Below are 20,440 nucleotides of genomic sequence, written 5' to 3'. Positions count from 1 at the left end.
ATAATCAGGCCTGGGTGTGGCTAGAGAAATTGAAGTCAGGTGTGATAAACCAGAGTTAGGTTATGTTTTAACAGGGGGACAAACACTTTTTCACACAGGGATATGTAGTTTTTGGTTTAGTTTTCCCTTAATAATAAAACCCTCATTTAAAACAGCATGATGGGTTTACTTGTGTTATTATTGATTAATATTTAAATTTGTTTAGTGATCAGAAACATTAAAGTGTGACAAACAAACAAGCAAAAAAAAAAGAAGAAATCAGTAAGAGAGAAATTCTTTTTCACACCACTGTATATATATTGAGCAAAAGGACAACAGAAAAAAACATGTTTTTCACAGCATTTTTTGTTCATGTTTACCAGGGGTGCTGATTTTAGAGGAGGGCACTGTATCTCTTAAGGGCTATTCATACAGAGGGCTATTCAAACGCAACCTGCAGTGCTCAGTAATTTTTCTTCTTCAATTATTCAAGTTTTATGATTTCTATTAATTATACAAACCTTTTGATTCTAAAATGAATCAAGCTATTAACACAAAGTACAGATAAATAAAAGGAAACAAATCTGATTTATATTGAAATCCTTAACTGACTCAACTTCTGAGTGAAATAATTGCTTTATAATGCTTTGTAATCACTTATTATAATTGTATGAAAAAAACAGCCTCAGATAGCAGGTTCATTCTACTTAAAATGCAACTTTGTGAATAATCTTTGAACACTCTTGAACACTAGCATGTAGCCGACAGTGTTTATCAGACTTTAGCAGCATCAGCGGTTTGTATATGCACTTCTTATATGTGATTACGATGAAGAATGACCCACGTCTCCACCTGAGCCATTATCTGCTCTCCAGAAGTGTTCAATTCTGCTGATTCAGCTCTTTTCATGCTGCCTTCATCTGAACTCACTCAATGCATAATGCAGATTGAGAAACGACCATTTTTCAAAGGGTCAATTTACTGATCTAGAAATCTGGTGAGAATGAGTAGCTGAGAATTAGCAATTTATTTAAGATATGCAAGTTACTTTTCAAAGCTTATAGTCTACCACAAAATTTATTGTCACAGAGAATAGAGAACACTAAATTTGCTTTGCCAATTTGCTTTGCCTACATTCAAGTTTAAAATATTAGCATAACTGTGTTGAAAAGTATACATATGTACAATTAGAAGATGAGGCTTTACGTTTTGGCATTGTTCCCTTGTTGTATGTTGTGATGAAGTGAATTCCGTCAAAGACTATGGGCTGTATTTGAACGATCTAGGCTCAAAGTCCAAAGCGCAGGGCACAAAAGCATTAAGGGCGTGTCCGAATCCACTTTTGCTTTTTTAAGGACGGAAAAATACGCTCTACGCCCCGGCGCATGGTCTAACAGGGTTGTGCTTATTCTCTTAATGAGTTATGAGTGTGTTTTGATATAACAAAACAATATTATTAAACCAATCAGAGTCTCATCTCTTAATCCCTTTAAGAGTCAGTTGTATCGTGCCATGGCCCATTTGCTATTTTTACATTTGCTATATTTGCTATATACATGGCGGACTTTCTAGAATTACTTTTTTGTAGACAAACTGAACACTTCACTAGCGAGAAAACAGTTAAAAAGACCGTCTGTGCAAGGATAAAGAATGAGCCTCCTCTATTCGGCCTCTTTACTTTCTCTTTACTTTACTTTTCTCTTTACTTTACTCCTTTACATTTGTGGATAAGGAAATGACGCTGTACACACTCCACTGAACAGATCCATTAGCCTTCATATTGAATTTCGTTTGTTAAGCGCAAAGATTAGTTTCAAAACTATTTCTAAATTCAGTTCTAATTTCCAGCAAACGAATAAATGAACAAAAATAGCGAAGTGGTTAGTTGTTTTTAGAAAACATAAACGGATGTTTCAGTATACTGTTAAACCTATACATTCCCTGTGAATTTTACTGCAAATGTCACGTCCATAAAGCTGAAAATTCTCAATAGTTTAAACTATAGTCTTTCCTAGTTCACTTTAAAGATGAAGTTTTGCACAAAAAAAATACATCATTAACTTGATATCAGAGTTCAGACAATGAAGCAAAAAAGAGGCCAATATAATGAGATGTCTTGCAGTGCATTATGGGCCCCCTGCTGCTTAGATTTGTGTGTGTGTGGGTCCATGCAGATCCACAGAGAACGGCTGATTTCTGAAGCTCTGTCCATGTGGGGGTGGTGTAAAACTGATGCTGTGAGCCTCAGCTCCACAGTGTTGAATAATCCATGAATTGATCTGCGTTTAAAGTACGCACAGCGATGTATGGATGACGTTGTACGATGTGTCTCAAAGCCAAGTGTGTATCTAGGTCACTACCATGTGGATTCAGGATCCAATACTAGCTTGATACTGAACACTACATGCAGCTTCCAGTCAATTGGTTACTGTTGTTAGTAGTATTTGGAACAGTACAGATAATACTAAAGGTAATAATGTATGTTTCAGATAGTAGGTGCTCATGTAATTCTGTTGATTTTGGACAATTAAATGAGGTTTTGAAATAATGCAGTTATGAAGGTAACTAAAGAGATCAGTTTGTGTTGTGTTTTTTTTTCCTCAGAGTAAAGCGCATAGTACATTGAGGGCTCATAATTCAGTGTTTTTGTTATTTTGGAGAAGCCCTTAGTATTCTCAAACTTGCAATGATAAAATGGCAAAGGGAGGCTGAGTGTGTTTCAGAGGCGTACTTGTAACGTATGCCAAATGGATTAAAATCGGTTTAAAATAGTTATAAATATTTATACTGTTTCAATCAATTAATTATTATTATTGTTATTATTATATTATTATTGTTATATAGTCATGTTAATATATTGTGGAAAATTGTGCAGACACTTCACAACCACACACTGATTTAATAATATTAATAATAATAATAATTATATATATATATATATATATATATGTATATGTATATATATGTATATATATATATATATATATATATATATATATATGTATGTATATATATATATATATATATATATATATATATACATATATATATATATATATATATATATATATATATATATATATATATATATATATATATATATATATATATATATATATATATATATATATACATATATTCAAAGTGGCTGTTGAGTGCAGGGCGTTGTTATAGTTAGTGCAGCTCAAATAGAGCTGGTGAAATGATGTGATATTTATATATGATAATATGCTGAAAAACCGATCCTGTATCTGCCTTTTTCTTTCTCTCTGTCTAGTGGCAGCAGTGGGGGAAGCGGCAGTCGAGAGAACAGCGGCAGCAGCAGCATCGGCATTCCCATCGCTGTGCCCACTCCCTCCATTCCCAACTCAATCCCAGGTGAGCTGCAGCCCAAAAATACAGCAGCTGCAAAAAGCCCAGTCCAACAGGTTCCCACACTCCACACATGTGGGTATATCCTGTTCTCCAGAGTGAGAAGTGGAGCAGGTTTAGTTGTACTGCAGCTATCATGGCCTGATTTTTCCAGCTCAAGGTTTGTGAAAGTAGGCCATCATACAGCACAAGGACAGGTGGAAAGAAAATGGAAGCGGGGAACTCTTAAGGGTGGTCCACCACCTGAGGAGAATGGATAAATTTATATCAAAAAGAGGCCGCTGTCATGTTCTCCTCTAAAATACCTGCTGGAGACAAGAGGAGAAACATTACCTCCTTTCTGAATCCTTACTGTCACCATAGCAACACTGCATCAGCAACACTGATTTCCTTGTCCTGGATTGATGTTATTTACAGGAGTTTTGTATCCCACACCTCTGTCCTTTATCAACCTTTTTCTGTGTTTGTAAAATGAAATTTGAAGGTTTTTCCACTAAGTTTTTCTTCCTGGTTTGGATGAAGGCTTCCAAGACCTAGTGAGCTACCTACCTAGGCATTTTAAGGCACCTTAAAGGGATGGTTCAGCTAAAAATGACCATTAATCACCATTTACTCAACTATCCCATATTCAGAACCAGTTTGAATCATTCATTCTTTCATTTTCCTTCAGCTTAGTCTCTACTTCAGAGGTCGCCATGGCAGGATGAACCACTAACAATCCGGCATATGTTTTACGCCCTTCCAGCTGCAACCCATTTCTGGGAAACACCCAAACACACTTATTCACACATGCACTCATGCACTACGGCCAATTTAGTTCATTCAGTTCACCTATAGCGCGTGTGTTTGGACTGGAAATGTGGGGGAAACCGGAGCACCTGGAGGAATCCCACGCAAACATGGTGAGAACATGCAAACTCCATACAGAAATGCCAACTGACCCAGCCGAGACTCGAACTAGCGACAGCAATACTTACTGAGCCACCGTGCCGCCCAGTTTGAATCTTTTTTTCTGGTTCACACCAGACACTAAAGAAGCGTCAAGCGTGAGTGATTTACATGTTAAGCCAATGACAAGACGCGAATATTTACATGTTAAGCCAATGACTAGACGCGAATAGACATCCTGCGGCGTGATAAGTGCGAATAAGGCGGCGCGAATGGCGCAGCACCAGTTGAGCATTTTGCACGATTGATGCGTTCATGTTTAGCGTTAATCGCTCGAGTTGGAAAATCTAAACTTCAGCAGACATTTGTGCCGTGTTAACCAATCAGGAGCTTGCTCTTGTGGGGGAGTGATTACGACGTAGCGCCTGTTGTTGGTGGGGGAAAATCCTCCTACCGACACCAACAACAGTTCATCAAACTGGGCTCAGCTCAGTCGGAAGCACCGCTGAAAGCTTCCATCATCCTAGGTATAGTTTCTGGAGGAGTTTATGAACTTACAGAGCTGAGTGCACCTCTGAAAGGATCTAGTGGATTAGATACGTCTCCAAACGAATCGATGCTGTTTATCAGCCTTTATAAAGCACATAAACACAGCTATTCTCTCAATAAAATCCATGTTAGCCAATTAGCAACAAAGCTTATGTCACCGCAGACAGAAGCCCTACCCATCACACGAATGCGCGTCCGTTGTGAAGTAAATTTGATGTGCGAATGAATCGGATTTAACGTGCGAATGAAGCGAGTAAACTCAATGTTCACGCGTCTATTTACGCACAAATAGCACGATTTTCCATGCTTGCCGCGTTTGGTGTGAACACAACATAAGACCCCCAAAATTTCATAAAGGCCTTTCCTAAATCAAGTCGTCTTATTCAAATCTTTTACAATGAGTTTACTATAGTAAATTCATTCAAATTAGTCTGTTTAGAACAATGGTCTCAAACTCAATTCTTGGAGGGCCGCAGCTCTGCATAATTTAGCTCCAACCAGCTGGAACCTGCTTAATGGTCTCTAGTAATCTTGAACACCTTGATTGGTTGCATCAGCTGTGTTTGATTAGAGTTGGAGCAAAACTGTGCAGAGCTGCGGCCCTCCAGGAATCAAGTTTGAGACCTATGGTTTAGAACATGTCAGAAAATGAAGAATACTGCTACTACATTAGCATGAAACTTCTGCTGTACAATAACAAGTTGCAGCCCATTTCAGCATCTTTCACATACTGTATGAGGATACAAGAGGGTTAGGATGCTGACTTCAAAGGTAACTGCTTATATAGATGGTAAGGTAGCTCTCTTGGTTTTGGGAACATACTTATGCCATGTTATTGAATGAAAGACCTTCAAGGTGTGTTTTCTCTTATATGACGGTTCTGACTTGCAGCCACACCCTCATGGGCTCCTCCCCCTGGAGCTCCTCCCCCAGCCCCTCCTCCTCCACCCCCTCTCCCGGGCCTGGGCCCACCAATGCCAACCGCTGCTATAGGTGAGCCCCTCCCCCGATCCTCTCCGCCAAAACCAGCGTTATCGTCCCACTGCCAACATGTTCGTCTGCTGGGCTTCAAAGCAGATCACTTCTTTAAATGGTGGTGGCTTGTGCTTCAGTTTAAATCAGTTCACTTTGAGGAAGTCTCTGAACTACCTGAGAACATAAAGGTTCATTAATTTATTAATGAGTGGTTATTAGGGGTGTATGATAAGGGCCGAGCATATTGAGTCATAAATCCTGTTCATGTTAAGGATTATCATTGTTTTGTAATGTTTCAATAGCTTTAGAAGTTTACACCACATTTTACGATGAAAAGGAATAGCACTGTGATGTCTGGTAACACGTTACAAGCAATGCAGCTTACGTAACAATATTACTTTTCTATGTATTAGGTAAACTCAATTCACCTTTATTTATATAGCGCTTTTACAATGTAGATTGTGTCAAAGCAGCTTCACATAAAAGGTCATAGTAAATTGGAACAGTGTAGTTCAGTTTGTAGTGTTTAAGTTCAGTTCAGTTGAGCTCAGTTCAGTGTGGTTTAATAATCACTACTGAGAGTCCAAACACTGAAGAGCAAATCCAACGATGCGCAGCTCTACAGATCCTGAACCATGCAAGCCAGTGGCGACAGCGGAGAGGGAAAAAAAAACTTCACTAAATGGCGGAAGTGAAGAAAAAAACCTTTGAAACCAGGTGAAGAGAAACCAGGCTCAGTTGGGCACGACCATTTTAATTTCTCCCCTGGCCAAACGTCTTGTGCAGAGCTGCAGTCTCAGTGGCGGTAATTCCTTGCTTAAATTAAGTAACAAAATTTCAGTTACTTTTCTAAAAATGTAATGAAAGTTACTTTTTATTTTAAATAATTCACTTTTAAAAATTAATTGCTGAGTTAAAATGAACATAGTCACTTTGAATCATGCACTTAATGACAGAATGTGTTCATTACACATCAAAGAAAATGGAAAAGGAAAAGGGGACCGTCTCAATGGACAGTGATTTTACGTAACTAATAAGACTTGAGTACCAAACATATTGCTTTAAAATGTCAACTATACATTATCCTACATTTATAATTTTTTAAAAGTAAATTAAGGTTATACAGTGCTTTGTTAATTGCAGAGCTCTTCTATTTAAGAAAAATCCCTACAAGTTCTGAAAGAGATCAAGTCTCAACAAAGTTAAGGAAAAGTGACGTAAAAGTAACTCAAAAGTAACGTAACACACTACTTACCATAAAAAGTAACTAAGGCGCCGTTTACACTGCCAGTTAAATGTGACCCAATTCCGATTTTTTTGCTCCTATGTGACAGATCGGATCTGTTCTATGACTGTGTGAACACATAAATAACACACGCATTTGGATATTGAGATTTCAGGCCTCCATATGTGGAAATAAATCAGATCCAAATCGGATATGTGACGATGCGTCTATCATGTAAACAGGCAGATCAGATTTATTGAGGCATTCCGTTTTGTACGTCATTAAACTTGCAACAATATGGTAGACACCGTGGTGTGTGGAGACACCGACACGGTAAACAACAACAACAGAGGAAACACGGAGAAGGAAAGTGGTCAGTCGCCACAATTTGCTCCCACCAGACTTGACATCTCTCTTGTACCCACAAATTCCTCTGAATGGTGGAGGACACCATATATAAACCATAGGCGCAAGCTGCGATGACAGACCATTCTGCCCTCCTCCGCCTCCACATCATTTTAAAGCTGAGTGATCTTCGTATATTTCCCAGAGCTAAACAATTTCTTCCGTCGTGGCTACTGTGGTGCAGATGCTAGAACCCGCCTTTACGCATATGCAACATCGTAAATTGTATGGCAAGTGTAAACACATGAATCAGATATGGGTCACAATTAAAAGAATGTGCAAAAGGACAGGCAAAAAATCAGATATAGGCAACAAATCGGAATTGGGCATCAAGACCTGACAGTGTAAACAGGGTCTTAGTAACTCAACTAGTTACTTTTTTTGGGAAGTAACTCAATTTTGTAATCCGTTACTTTCAAGAGTAACTTTCCCCAACACTGATTGTCAATATGAAAGTCTATTTGATATATTTTTGGGGTTGTTGAGTCTATACCACAAAGGATTTTGTTATTCCTAAAGGTAATGAGGATTCCAGCTCAGTGTAATAAAATTGCGATCCCTTTAATGTTTTTGATGTGAACAGGCCAAAAGGTGCAATCACTTTCAAGCCAAAATTCTTACGGCGAAATGCAGTCATCTCTAAAGGAAAAACACATAAGTGGGACCAAGTGGGTTATTCATTAGTTTCAAGTTGAATTCTTGAACATGCAAATTTGTCACAGCAATAAAAAGCTGCTTGGTTTTTAGAGAATGGTCAACGAACCAACCTAATGTCACAGAAGTTTCTTTAAAGGAACAATATGTGAAGAGTTTTCATTAAAATAGTGTTGGATATTTTGCTGACTTAAGTCATTATCCCAAATCAAATAAGCTATTTTAACTAGTGACACAGATTGATTCTTGTGTCGCCATGTTAATGACGCCCTTGTTTTCCTGTTCAGTTTGATTGAAAACAGAAAACCCTCATAAATGCTTGAATTTGTTGTGTGTTTTATTAGACCGCACATAGCTGCATTATGACAGAACCCTAAAATCTAATTAGAATGATCAATCAATGAAAGAAGAAGTGGTCTGCTGTGGTGTAATAAAGGCTCTGCTGCTTTCCTGCCACGTTGTTTTCGCAATCTGGTTTCGCTCTCAGCCTTGGTCTGCTTCATACTACCATGATAATAAGTGTTGAATACATCAGCTCATCTTTGAACATGATTTCTATAGGATGTAATTAAGATTCCAATGATTCCACACTTGGTCACTGCATCATCAAAATACGCCTTTGTTTGTAATGAATATGCGCCCTCCAGTGGTGTTTTTACATACTGCGCCTTTATTATGACTACACTTTTGCATGCTGGAACTACAGCTGCATGTAGAGACCAAAATGTCATAGAAACTGCATAGCAACACATTAGCAACCATCCTCAAAAAAATCTAGCATTGTGTTTTCAGTGAGTGTCAGAGACTTCCTTACTGCTGGTTCTATGAAAGATTGCTTTCTTTCTGATTTGCATGCTTCCAGAATTGTGCCGCCAGTTGATTGGATGTGATGTATTACGCAACATCTGGCTTTCAAATTGAATTAACTTGTCATTGTTTATCTCAAATATAAGCCATTAACTGTGTGCTTTATATCTTAGTCTAATAAAACCATCTATGTATGTAAAATGTAAACCTATTACACTATTAGAACAGAGATTTTCCAGTGGCTCCATCAGGACCCAGTTGTTTGAATTGTGTTTATATTGGATGTCACCAGTGCCACAGTGATGTTTGTCCATAATGTTTGTCGTTCTCTTGATTCCGGACATCACTATCAGGGTCTCTCTAGGGTTTCCCGGTTATCTCCCACTGTCAACAGGAAACGTCCCTATGGAGGAAATCCCATCTGCCCTGGCAGTGTAAACACACACAGGGCTATATTACAAGCTTAGCGCACATAAACACCCCCAAAAACATGCTGTCATTTCTCAGGGTCTTTTCTAACTTTTTCTAACTTTATTGCAGGTACTTTTATATGATTATATTGCTATTGTGGTTGTAATGAAAGTAAATTCCTGTGCTTTTTTTCGTACTTTTCTGATGTTTTCTTTGGGAGTGTGGTGAAGCATGTCCAGGTTATGTTTAAGTCTTAAATCGATAATATAATATAATATAATATAATATAATATAATATAATATAATATAATATAATATAATATAATATAATATAATATAATATAATATAATATAATATAATATAATAAGAGAAAATTAAATAAAATATAATATAATATAATGGCTAAAATATAATATAATATAATATAATATAATATAATATAATATAATATAATATAATATAATATAATATAATATAATATAATATAATAAGAGAAAATTAAATATAATATAATAGCTAAAATATAATGACTAAAATATAATGGCTAAAATATAATATAATATAATATAATATAATATAATATAATATAATATAATATAATATAATAAGAGAAATTAAAATAAAATATTATATAATGGCTATAATATAATATAATATAATATAATATAATATAATATAATATAATATAATATAATATAATATAATATAATATAATAAGCGAAAATTAAATATAATATAATATAAAGCTGAAATATAATATAAATTAATATAATATGAGAAAATAAAGTAACATATAATATAATATAAAACTATGCCAATTCATTTAACTTTTATTTTATTTTTTTAGCATTATTCTTAAATATTCTCATTAGATACTTGATACTGTAATAAGGTACAACATTCTTTACTGTGTATAAGTAAAAACTGCTACATTAATTAGTTTAATTTATTTTTTAATTTAAGGTATATATTAATTTATATAAAGGTTTAGCAATATTGAAGTTTGCCTCACAGCACATATTTGGAAGGAAATCTCTTTTTCAATGTGGAAATAATGCCATTATGAAAAACAATTGCATAAATAACAATTATAATCATAGCAATAGTCATAATAAATACAATCAAAATGAAATTGACGGGTTTGTTTTTGCCTTAAGCTTGAATGTTTTAGTTAAAGTACAAAATATAAAGGTATTAATTATAAATTTAGCAATAAATTGCATATTACAAAATTAATTATGCAAAACATAAGTGAATTAAATAAAAATAATTAAATACAACCTGTATCAAATCTGTATAAATATTGAATAAATCTGTATTTAGAATTGCGCTGGACGTGTTTCATTAAATTCACTCTTCTATCTATTATTACTATCTTCTATCTGTATCTTCTATCTATTGTTATCAGTCTGTTTTTACTTACCGTTTTGAAAGCTTTCTTTGCTTGCCTGGTGTGTCTATCATTAACTTTCCTCTCCTGGTTTTTTTCTCGTCTCTCTGCACCGTCCCCTCTGGTCACTATCAGCCGTTGCTGCTGGGCCAGGTCTCGGCCCGATTCCCATGTCGCAGTTCGGCACGATATCCCGACAGGTCTCCCGACACAACTCCAGCAACTCGTCCGTCTCCATGGTCTCTGCCACGGGCACATATCGGCGAGCGCCGTCCGTCTCCTCACAGTTCTCCTTGCAGCAGCCGCACATTAACGGCGGAACGCCCGCAAGTAAGACACGGAGAACACTGAACAAACGTACAATATGATCATGGTCAAAATATATAGTATTGGATACTTTTAGTGTTGTCAAAAGTACTTATATTCTGGTGTGTTTTCTTAGCAGCTCAGTTCACAGTTGATGCTGCAAACTCAGTTAGGTTTCAGTTAGCCCGATCTCAAGAGAAAACGTAACTATTTTAGGTATCGTCTGAAAAGTGGCTAATTCGTACAAATTCATGCGACTTAATTTGTATGAAAACGTACGTTTTTTTTTTAGGATCCATGCCCTGAAATCCCACCCCTAACCCTACCCCTCATTGGCAGATGAGCAAATCGTACTAAACTGTACGAATAAGATCGCACAACTAAAAACGAATTGGTCATTAATCAAGCAGTTATGAATTGTCGTGAGATCTCATTGGTTTCAGTTTAAAGATCAAGAATTCAGTTCTCGGGTGTTGTTTGTGTATCTTTCTTAGTGCGCAAATGCTGAATTTTCTTTTTATATTCTTGGGTTTCACTGGATCAGCTTACTATTTATCAAAAAACTCAAACTCCACCCCTAACCCTACCCCTCATTGAAGAATAAGCAAATTGTACTAAAATGTTCGAATAAGGTCGTACAAATAAAAACAAATTAACCACTAAATTAAGAAGTTGCGAACTGAGATCATATTGGTTTTAGTTTAGTAGACCAAACATTCAGTTCTCGAATGTTGTTTGTGTCTCTTTCTTAGTGCGCAAATGCTGAATTTTCTTATGTTTTTGCGTTTTAGTGGACCATTTAACTAGCTATCGCAAATAACATCAAAATACCCATTATTAGAACACAATTTAAGACAATTTAAAGTGAAAGCAAATGGTCAAGGCACAACTTTCTTAAAGTATTCTTACTTAGTTTTTGTATGACGTCAGTTTGACGGATTGGGCCAAAAATATGATAAGACACGCCCCTCTGACCAGTAGTTTGCTGCAAGTGAAAAATTAAAGGAGGAGCACAAAAATAAAACCCCACCCCATCTCAATAAATATCATTCATTTCAGTTGGAAATGAGTAACTCCAACTAAAGTATTCCACATTTATTATTGAAATAACGTCTGTAGCAACTTACATAACATTACATTACATAAAACATACATAAATATTTTAATTTTGATGAAAACTGTGGTTATGTTTATTTTAAGTTCTTGCGTTTCAGTGGATCGTTTAACTAGCTTCCGCAAATAACGTCAAAATAACCCTCATTAAGACACAATTTAAGACAATCTAAAGAGAAAGTAAATTGTTGATGCAAAACTTTCTTAAAGTATTTCTTAGTTTGTGTGTTTTTACCTTTCCAGTCCATCTCTGATGATGTTAGTTTGATGGATTGGGTGAAATAAGCTAAGCCACGCCCCTTTAACTGGTAGTTTGCTGCAAGTGAAAGATTAAAGGAGGCGCACAAAAACAAATCACACCCCCATCTCAATAAATATCATTTATTTCATTTGGAAATAGTGGCCCTTCAACTGAAATATTCCACATTTCTTATTGAAATAAAGTCTGTAGCCACTTACGTTTCATGCAGATCCAAGACATACCTAAAGATTTTATTTAGAATTAAAGCTGTGGCAATATTTTCTTCTGTTCATGTTCTTGCGTTACAGTGGATCGTTTAAATAGCTATCGCAAATTACGTCAAAATACCCATCATTAAGACACAATACCCATAATTTAAGACAATCTAAAGTGAAAGTAAATGGTCGAGGTACGACTTGAAGTATTTCTTAGTTTTTTTTTTCCTTTCTAGTCCTTCTCTGATGATGCCAATTTGATGGATTGGGTGAAATAAGCTAAGCCACGCCCCTCTAACCAGTAGTTTGCTGCAAGTGAAAGATGAAAGGAGCACAAAAATAAAACCCTGTTACCATATCAATAAATATTCAATTTCATTTGGAAATAGCAGATCTTCTACCGAAATATTCTACATTTCTTATTGAAATAAAAATATGTAGCAACTTACATTTCATGCGGATTCATTTAAAAATGGTTGTTTTAATTAAAGCTGTGGCAACATTTCTCCACAATATCGTATCGTACACAATATAAGATATCGTATTGAAAATCTAATTCCAGTACCAGGACAACACTAGTCTGTAGATTCTACTCGACATCTTGATTCCTCTAAAACTGAAACTCTAGCCAAAGCATTGTAAAAGGCAGATATTTTTAGGCATGATAAAGGAACCAGTGTGTCTCTTCCCACAGGTGTGTGTTCGTAATGTCATTAAGAGCGGAAAAGCCTGGGATTTGCGCGGGCTCGTGGCCACCTGTTTATGAATGGAGATTTATTGTCATCTTCGCATTAAAGCTGGGATTATAAATGGCACTGTCAGATGTCTATGAGCATTATAGTGAATGACGGCATCAGATGTGAACGGGAGAGTCAGAGAGTGTTAATGAAACGCACGTCATTCTGGGAAAAAGGTCTTAGTCATTTCAACAAACTGGATCGGTTTGTCTGAAGCATTTTTAAATCAAGCTAGTCTTTAAAAAATAAAAAAATTATTAAAATAATGGTGCTGTATGTACGTTTTTGACTCTTCTAATACATAAAAATACCATAATATGTTTGCGGATATTTAAGAAACATGCTAAGTGAACATTCTTGTTTCACCTGAAAAACAGTGCTGAAGTCAGATATTTTGCTTTGAAAATGTGCGTTACACGCCGGAACATCTGTCTTTGTTTTGGTTCTTTTACCCTGCCTAATGCCAGCTTAGCCAATAACATTTCAGCACCGCGTGTTGTCTTGGTAAAAAACACGCTTTTTATTATTTCAGTCAGAAAGCCTCTCAAAGTATGTGTCCGCGACTGAAATGTGACCTCCGGTGGACAGTAGCAGCCTCCGAAATGAGACGCAGATTTAGAGTTCCACATGAGGTGGAACACATTAGGTGTGCAGGTTACATTGTAACCCTGTGTCCCAACAACACGCTACATGACGAGATTTGCAGTGATAAGCAATTGGGGTGTTTGCATGAGACGAAAACACGACAGAAATGTAAATACAGCCATTTAGAAGCACAGAATAGTGCACTTACTGCACTCCAACAAAATGGAAAGGTTTATAATCGAATACATATGAAACCTCTTTAACATTATTAAATGTACATGCTGAATCACTGATATGTGTTGGCTTGCACTGAAGTTCACTTTCAAATGGTTTATTTTATTTTAAAGATCTGAGGTGAACTCTGATCTGCTGCTGCTTTCAGTAGTATGGCAATAAATGTCATGTAAAATGGCATTCAAACTCACATTGTTAGCATTTAACACTGAATAAAGCTCGGGCGGTGTACCCGAGGTGATCATTGTCAGTTTTCTGTTGTTCAGCTGCAAGAAATAGAAGCTGTTTCTAAAATAACTCCATTTAATATGGAAAAAATTGGAAAATGATTTAAAAACAATTAAAAACTGCATTTATTCTAGCCGAAATAAATCAAATAAGACTTTCTCCAGAAGAAAAAATATTATAGGAAATATTGTGAAAAATTTCCTTGCTCTGTTAAACATCATTTAGGAAATATTTAAGAAATTATCAGGGGGTCTAATCATTTTGACTTCAGCTGTACATACAGTATGTACATTATATATGTCGTCTTTATGCAGTCTATCTCTTCTGTAAGATTACGTTCTGCACCTTTATTATATGGGACTGATGTATTTCTCTTCCTGCGTTTCTTCTTTTCGCTCTCTCTCTCTCTTTTTCTGTGTGTGTGGTCAGTGTCTATGGCTCCTCCTCCTCCACCTATGCCTCAGCTCACACCACAGATTCCCCTCACAGGCTTTGTGGCTCGAGTTCAGGAGAACAGTAAGTCTGACGGCCAGGTTTCTCCAACGTTTCACACACCCCCCCTCCCCCCCCCCCTCCCCTCGCATGTGTTTTTATGTGCTAGAAGTTTAGCGCATGCCGTCTTCATCTCCATCCCGAGCCGTGTGTTTGTGTTCGTTCATTCTGCAGGTCATCGAGGTCACACTTGTTTCATTGTTCCTTCTCAAACAATACAGTAGAGCAGATCCAAATAAAGCCGCTCGCAGCGCCTAAAGCCGGAGGTTTCTGAAAGCAGAAAGTGTGTCACACATTTACATAAGTGTGCATTGCTTTATGTAAGCTAAAAGAGGCTTACTAGGCTCTTTGGGGCAAGATTTCAGCGTTTTGTACTTGAAAGGCACTCGTTGTTGTGTTTTAGTTCTACATTATTAGGATTTAATCTAGGGCATATTCGGTGTCTTATAGATTTCCTTGTGTGCTTAAATCCGATTATTCATATATACGATTGGAATCTGATCTAAACCAACTGATCTGAGATCTGTTTTGTGTTCTGTGGTGCTCTGACTTTTACACTGTATAAAACGCTGGCTTCCACACCACTGATTTGTGTTTGGATAACATGAAGGAATTAAGCGAACTTAGTATTTACAAATTGTACGTATCTTTAGAGTGGAAAAGCCCCGCCCATTAGTAACAATCTCTCTCTCTCTCTCATTAGCATAGAACATCAGTTTTGCTTTTGAGTCTGCCACATTGCTGACACATAGGCATTTGTAGCTCCGCCCTCTTTTGAGAATAGCCCAAGCTCATTTGAATTTAAAGCGATAGTCACCAAAATGGCACAGTTAGGCTCAAAGTTTAAAAGGGGCAGCTTCAAAGGTTTATAAAACATTATTTGTGTGGTATTTTGAGCTTAAATTTCACATATACACTCTATGGACATCAGAGACTTATTTTACATCTTAAAAACACAGCATAATTGGGCCTCTTGAAATGTCCTTTCCTCCATTGTTAGATTTTATGTCAGCTAAAAGAGGCTAACTAGGCACTTTGGGGGAAGATTTTAGCGTTTTGTACTTGAAAGGCACTCATTGTTGTGTTTTAGTTCTACATTATTGGGATTTAATCTAGGGCATATTCAGTGTCTTATAGATTTCCTTGTGTGCTTAAATCCGATTATTCATATATACGATTGGAATCTGATCTGATCTGGACCAACTGATCTGAGATCTGTTTTGTGTTCTGTGGCGCTCTGACTTTTACACTAAAAAAAAGCTGGGTTCCACACAACTGATTTGTGTTGGGATAACCTGAAGGAATTAAGTTAACTTATTAGTCTTTACAAATTTAAGTGGATTGAACATAAAAGTTAAGTCCATTTTAAAAATCTCAATAACTGTGTGGAGAGGCGGCTTCAAACTATGCTATCCGAACTGTGCCCAGGGGCGTTCCCCAGGTCGTTTGAGAAGTGTGAGTGCTCCGAATCAGGTTCAGGTGCGGTTCAATTGGTTGGAAGAGGTGTGCCAGAGCGCAGTTCACTTGGGCTCAGTACGCGGTACGCTTGCAGTGTGAGTGCAAAGTGCGCCTGAGCCCGAAACTGAAAACGAGACGTGACTTTTAGGAGACTGTTTCATATGGATTTATTAATCATTCTTACTTTTCAATGAACGCAAACTGTCGTAGATTATTGAAGACGCAAACCCCTCACTGCACCTTCAGCAAACCACCTAATTCCTGCAGCACGAGGACTTTATAATAATTTCTAAGCGTCAAAAGTGGCTGATCTGTTTGGTGAAATATTTGACTGCGTGTCACTGCATATCAAACGACTAAAACGATATAACTAAAGCAAGGACCACTGTGCTGAGCGAGAGCGCTTACTAAACAGCGCATCATCGATGACGTAAGCGTGCACAGGCTCTGATGCAATGTGAGTGCGGGCAGTCGGGGGAGACTGGAGGGGGGACAAGCGTGCTTCAGCATGGTACATGGCAACTGTACATGGTGTTAGTACGCCCTAACTGTACAAAAGTTGCACATGATTGTTAGTTGGTTTTTTTTCGTAGTATTGAAAGCTCAGAAAAGTACAGTACACAATGGTCGGAAGTGGACAAAAGACTTGAACTCCATTTCAATGCCAGATTTGAACAGAAATGTGTCTTTATCTGTGATCCGATTGATCTTATTAACCAGTATAAACATCACATCAGTCACGTTTAGCCTTCATCACTGATTCTGTCACATCCAGGTTCGCCATGTGAAGTTTCTTTATAAACTAATTTCGAGAGGATCACATGCTTATGATTGCTTGCGGCTGGTCCTGCATTATCCAATTTATGATTCACCAATCAGACGATTCCTAAGTCACTATAAATACCCTAAGTTCCATATCACAGCCATCTTCGTTTTGAAGAATCCCCCCTTCCACCACTCCTCCTCCTCCTTTTCTAGATGGGTGGCACGGTGGCCCAGTGGTTAACACTGTTGCCCCACAGCAAGATCGTCACTGGTTCTAGTCCTTACCAGTTTACACGTTTCCCCCGGCTTCCCCGGTTTCCTCCCACTGCCCAAAAACATGCAACTTAAGTTAATTGACTAATCCAAATCGGCACCATAGGCATGCTCCTAGTAAGTAGTTATCTCTTAAGAGCAATCACTATCTGTTCATTAGCTACTACAGCAGGCGAGTTCTCGAGATCTACCTGAGCTCAAACTCCCTTCTCGCTTTGCAAACGGGAGGGAGCCCCGGGCTTGAGAATCTTAAGAGCTCAGGGCTCTCTTCCGGGACAGCATGCCAAACTAGCTTTATAATCAATTATCAGCTATGTGTGAACTCTTGAATTTTGCCGTTCGCATGGTAAGCTGAATAAACAAGCCTACTTGCGTGCGTAATCAGAAAAAGACGTGCACTTCAGCACGCAATGACAAAAAAATCTATATCGATTGAATCAAAAAGGAGTTCAAATTTCGCTATGACGAGATAATATAGATCGCTCCACAAAACACATTAAAACGAAAGTAACAAGGTTGTGAGTTACTTCCCATCTACGTCCACAACATCTCTAGTTTGACTGTATAGCGTGTATTCTGTGTAGTGTGTGTACTGTAGTATACCAAGATTTACATAATTGTCATCTTTTGCATGCATTACCTCCGACATCTGGTAAGTATTCATTCATTTCTCCAGCAACACCGCCAGCATCTTCATCACCTATGATCGTCTCTAGTTCATCGTAGTTGCTGTGATTTGCATGTGCACTAACCAGTCTGCATGAGCACGTTGATCTGCTGGATGTGTGTATGTATGTGTGTGAAGCTGATAATGTTTGTGTTGGATGTTCAGTTGCAGATACTCCGACTCCTCCCCCTCCGCCTCCCCCTGAAGACATTGTCATATTTGACGAGGCTCCTCCTCCTCCTCCTCCACCTCCACCTGCAGACTATGAAGATGAAGAGGCAGCAATAGTGCACTACAGTGACCCCTACGCTGATGGAGACCCTCAGTGGGCACCCAAGTCCTACGCTGAGAAGGGTGAGGATTACTTTTCAGCGTTTCTCATTGTCTTCATTAGAGCTTAGCACTGAAACCCTGTTGTAATTGTTAGATAAGGTCACTATTTTGCTTTAAAATTGATTAGGCAGACTAAACCATAAGGCGTAGAGACTTAAAACTTTGCCAGATGGTAGTACCCACCCCTGTCTACCATGCCACCAAGGCCAAACACCTAAACGGCCTAAAATTATCACTTTTTTATGCTAATGGTCTAATCCGATTCAATTCACTATGCTAAGCTAAGCTAAAAGGCATTTAGTCAGAACAAGAAATCAGCTAAATGAATTGAATGGATTCAAGCCTGACACTCACTCTAATATTGCCTTATATTACTATAGCCTTATATCCAATCAAAGATTATTTATCAAAATAAATATATATTATAATAGTATTTTAGTTTTAGGTTTTGTAAGCTGTTATATTTTTACAAATATCGCTTTTTAATATACAGTCAAGCCTAAAATTATTCATAGCCCTGGCAAATTCAGTCCTCACTGAGCTCCCTTGTCTTAGACATGACTGTCCACAAACCAACCTTTTATGGAAAAAGGCTAAATTTACAAGTTTAAGAGTTAAACAGTTGAGTTGAACCATTTTTAAATTCCATTTAACTGATTAGTTCATGCAACTACAGAAGATTTGAGCTTTAAATATGAAAATAATACTTTTTTGGAAAACAAATTGCTAATGGTCTAATCCAATTCAGTTCATTATGCTAAGCTAAGCTAAAAGTGACCCCGTCAGATCAAGAAATCTGAAGTGGATTATAAAACGGTTCAAGTCAACTGTTTACCTCTAGGAGACTTGTAAAATAAGCCTTATCATAAAAAGTGGAGGGTTGCTTTAACAAAAATTGATTGACCTGAGGTGGCGCTACAGCAGCCAAAACACACAATCACAAAATCTCCTAAACTGCCTGCTGCTGACTCTAATATTGTGTTATATTACTGGTGATACTACTTTTTTGTTAATTTATTGAACATGAGTGTCTTTTAACGTATTGTCATTGTGACTCTAATATTGTCTTATATTACTGGAATCCAATCAATAGATCTGCGAAGACTGTATAATGTATACTATAATAGTGTCTATATAGTGAATATACTAGAATCAGATGGCATGGCTCAGAGCTTCACCAACTGATCTTCCTCTGTCCAGTGGTGGCCATCTATGATTACACCAAGGACAAGGACGATGAACTGTCCTTCATAGAAGGAGCCATAATCTACATCATCAAGAAGAACGATGACGGTTGGTTCGAGGGGGTGTGTAACGGCGTCACAGGCCTCTTTCCGGGAAACTACGTTGAGTCCATCATGCACTACGCCGACTGAAGAAAAACCAACACAAACAATCAGATCTCCACCAAATGGTGAAAATCTCCAAACTTTACTTTTTTGCGGTGACGGGGGGATCTGGGCAAAATATTCCGAGGAAGTCAGTGTGTATATAAAATAAAGCAGTTCTAGTGAATGTCAATCAGCAGTCGATACAAGGCGTGAACATGTAAAGTAGATGATTGTCTTTTGCTTTTATGACATTTCCAACTAAAAGTCAACTGTTGATTTGATTTTCTCGTTTTGGATGCGAAAAAATAAAAGTCGATCATGTTAGAAACTTAATTCGTTAGCGTTTTATCTTAAAGCATCACACGTCATTGCCCCTCAAGAAAAGTGTATCAAAATCTTAACGTAAAGCATGCATACACGATTTTAATATGTATTGTAACCTAAACGTTAAATTCCATTCTGCTTCCATCTTTGTATTATTTACAGTTCACTTCCATTTTTGTTTTGGTTTAAATATAGACATTTGTAGATTACTTATTTTTATGATCTATTTTTTTTAGTTTGTTGTTAATATAAAAGTCGTGATTTTTTAATTTGGGTAAAGAATGCAAAGCACAGAACATTTTTTTTATTTGTTTTCGCCATCGACTCTTTGTTCATATTTTTTTAGTTGATATCACAACAATTAAGTATTTGCTACAATGAACAAATTTGAACTTTCGTAGATGGTAGGAAGCTTGTTTACGCCACAGAATATATTTATATATATATATATATATATATATATATATATATATATATATATA

At 37.0% G+C, this 20,440-nt stretch overlaps 1 protein-coding gene across 4 annotated transcripts in view; it reads left to right on the top strand.

Annotated features, from left to right (window-relative positions):
- abi1a (abl-interactor 1a) overlaps positions 1–19,962 on the top strand; it is an 82,662-nt gene extending 62,700 nt beyond the window's left edge. The window contains exons 6-11 of one of the 4 annotated variants that reach the window (XM_056451069.1): positions 3,257–3,357; positions 5,680–5,781; positions 10,792–10,986; positions 14,745–14,831; positions 18,136–18,324; positions 19,504–19,962. In XM_056451069.1, the coding sequence (XP_056307044.1) occupies positions 3,257–3,357; positions 5,680–5,781; positions 10,792–10,986; positions 14,745–14,831; positions 18,136–18,324; positions 19,504–19,679 (850 nt within the window). In that variant the 3' untranslated portion in view covers positions 19,680–19,962. The remainder of the gene's footprint in view (positions 1–3,256; positions 3,358–5,679; positions 5,782–10,791; positions 10,987–14,744; positions 14,832–18,135; positions 18,325–19,503) is intronic. The other 3 variants (XM_056451070.1, XM_056451072.1, XM_056451073.1) reach the window with 3 other exon arrangements.
- The last annotated feature ends 478 nt before the right edge of the window (positions 19,963–20,440 follow it).

The sequence above is a fragment of the Danio aesculapii genome, chromosome 24, assembly GCF_903798145.1.
Source record: "Danio aesculapii chromosome 24, fDanAes4.1, whole genome shotgun sequence".
NCBI classification, from domain to species: Eukaryota; Metazoa; Chordata; class Actinopteri; order Cypriniformes; family Danionidae; genus Danio; species Danio aesculapii.
This window is presented reverse-complemented; position numbering and strand designations above follow the sequence as displayed.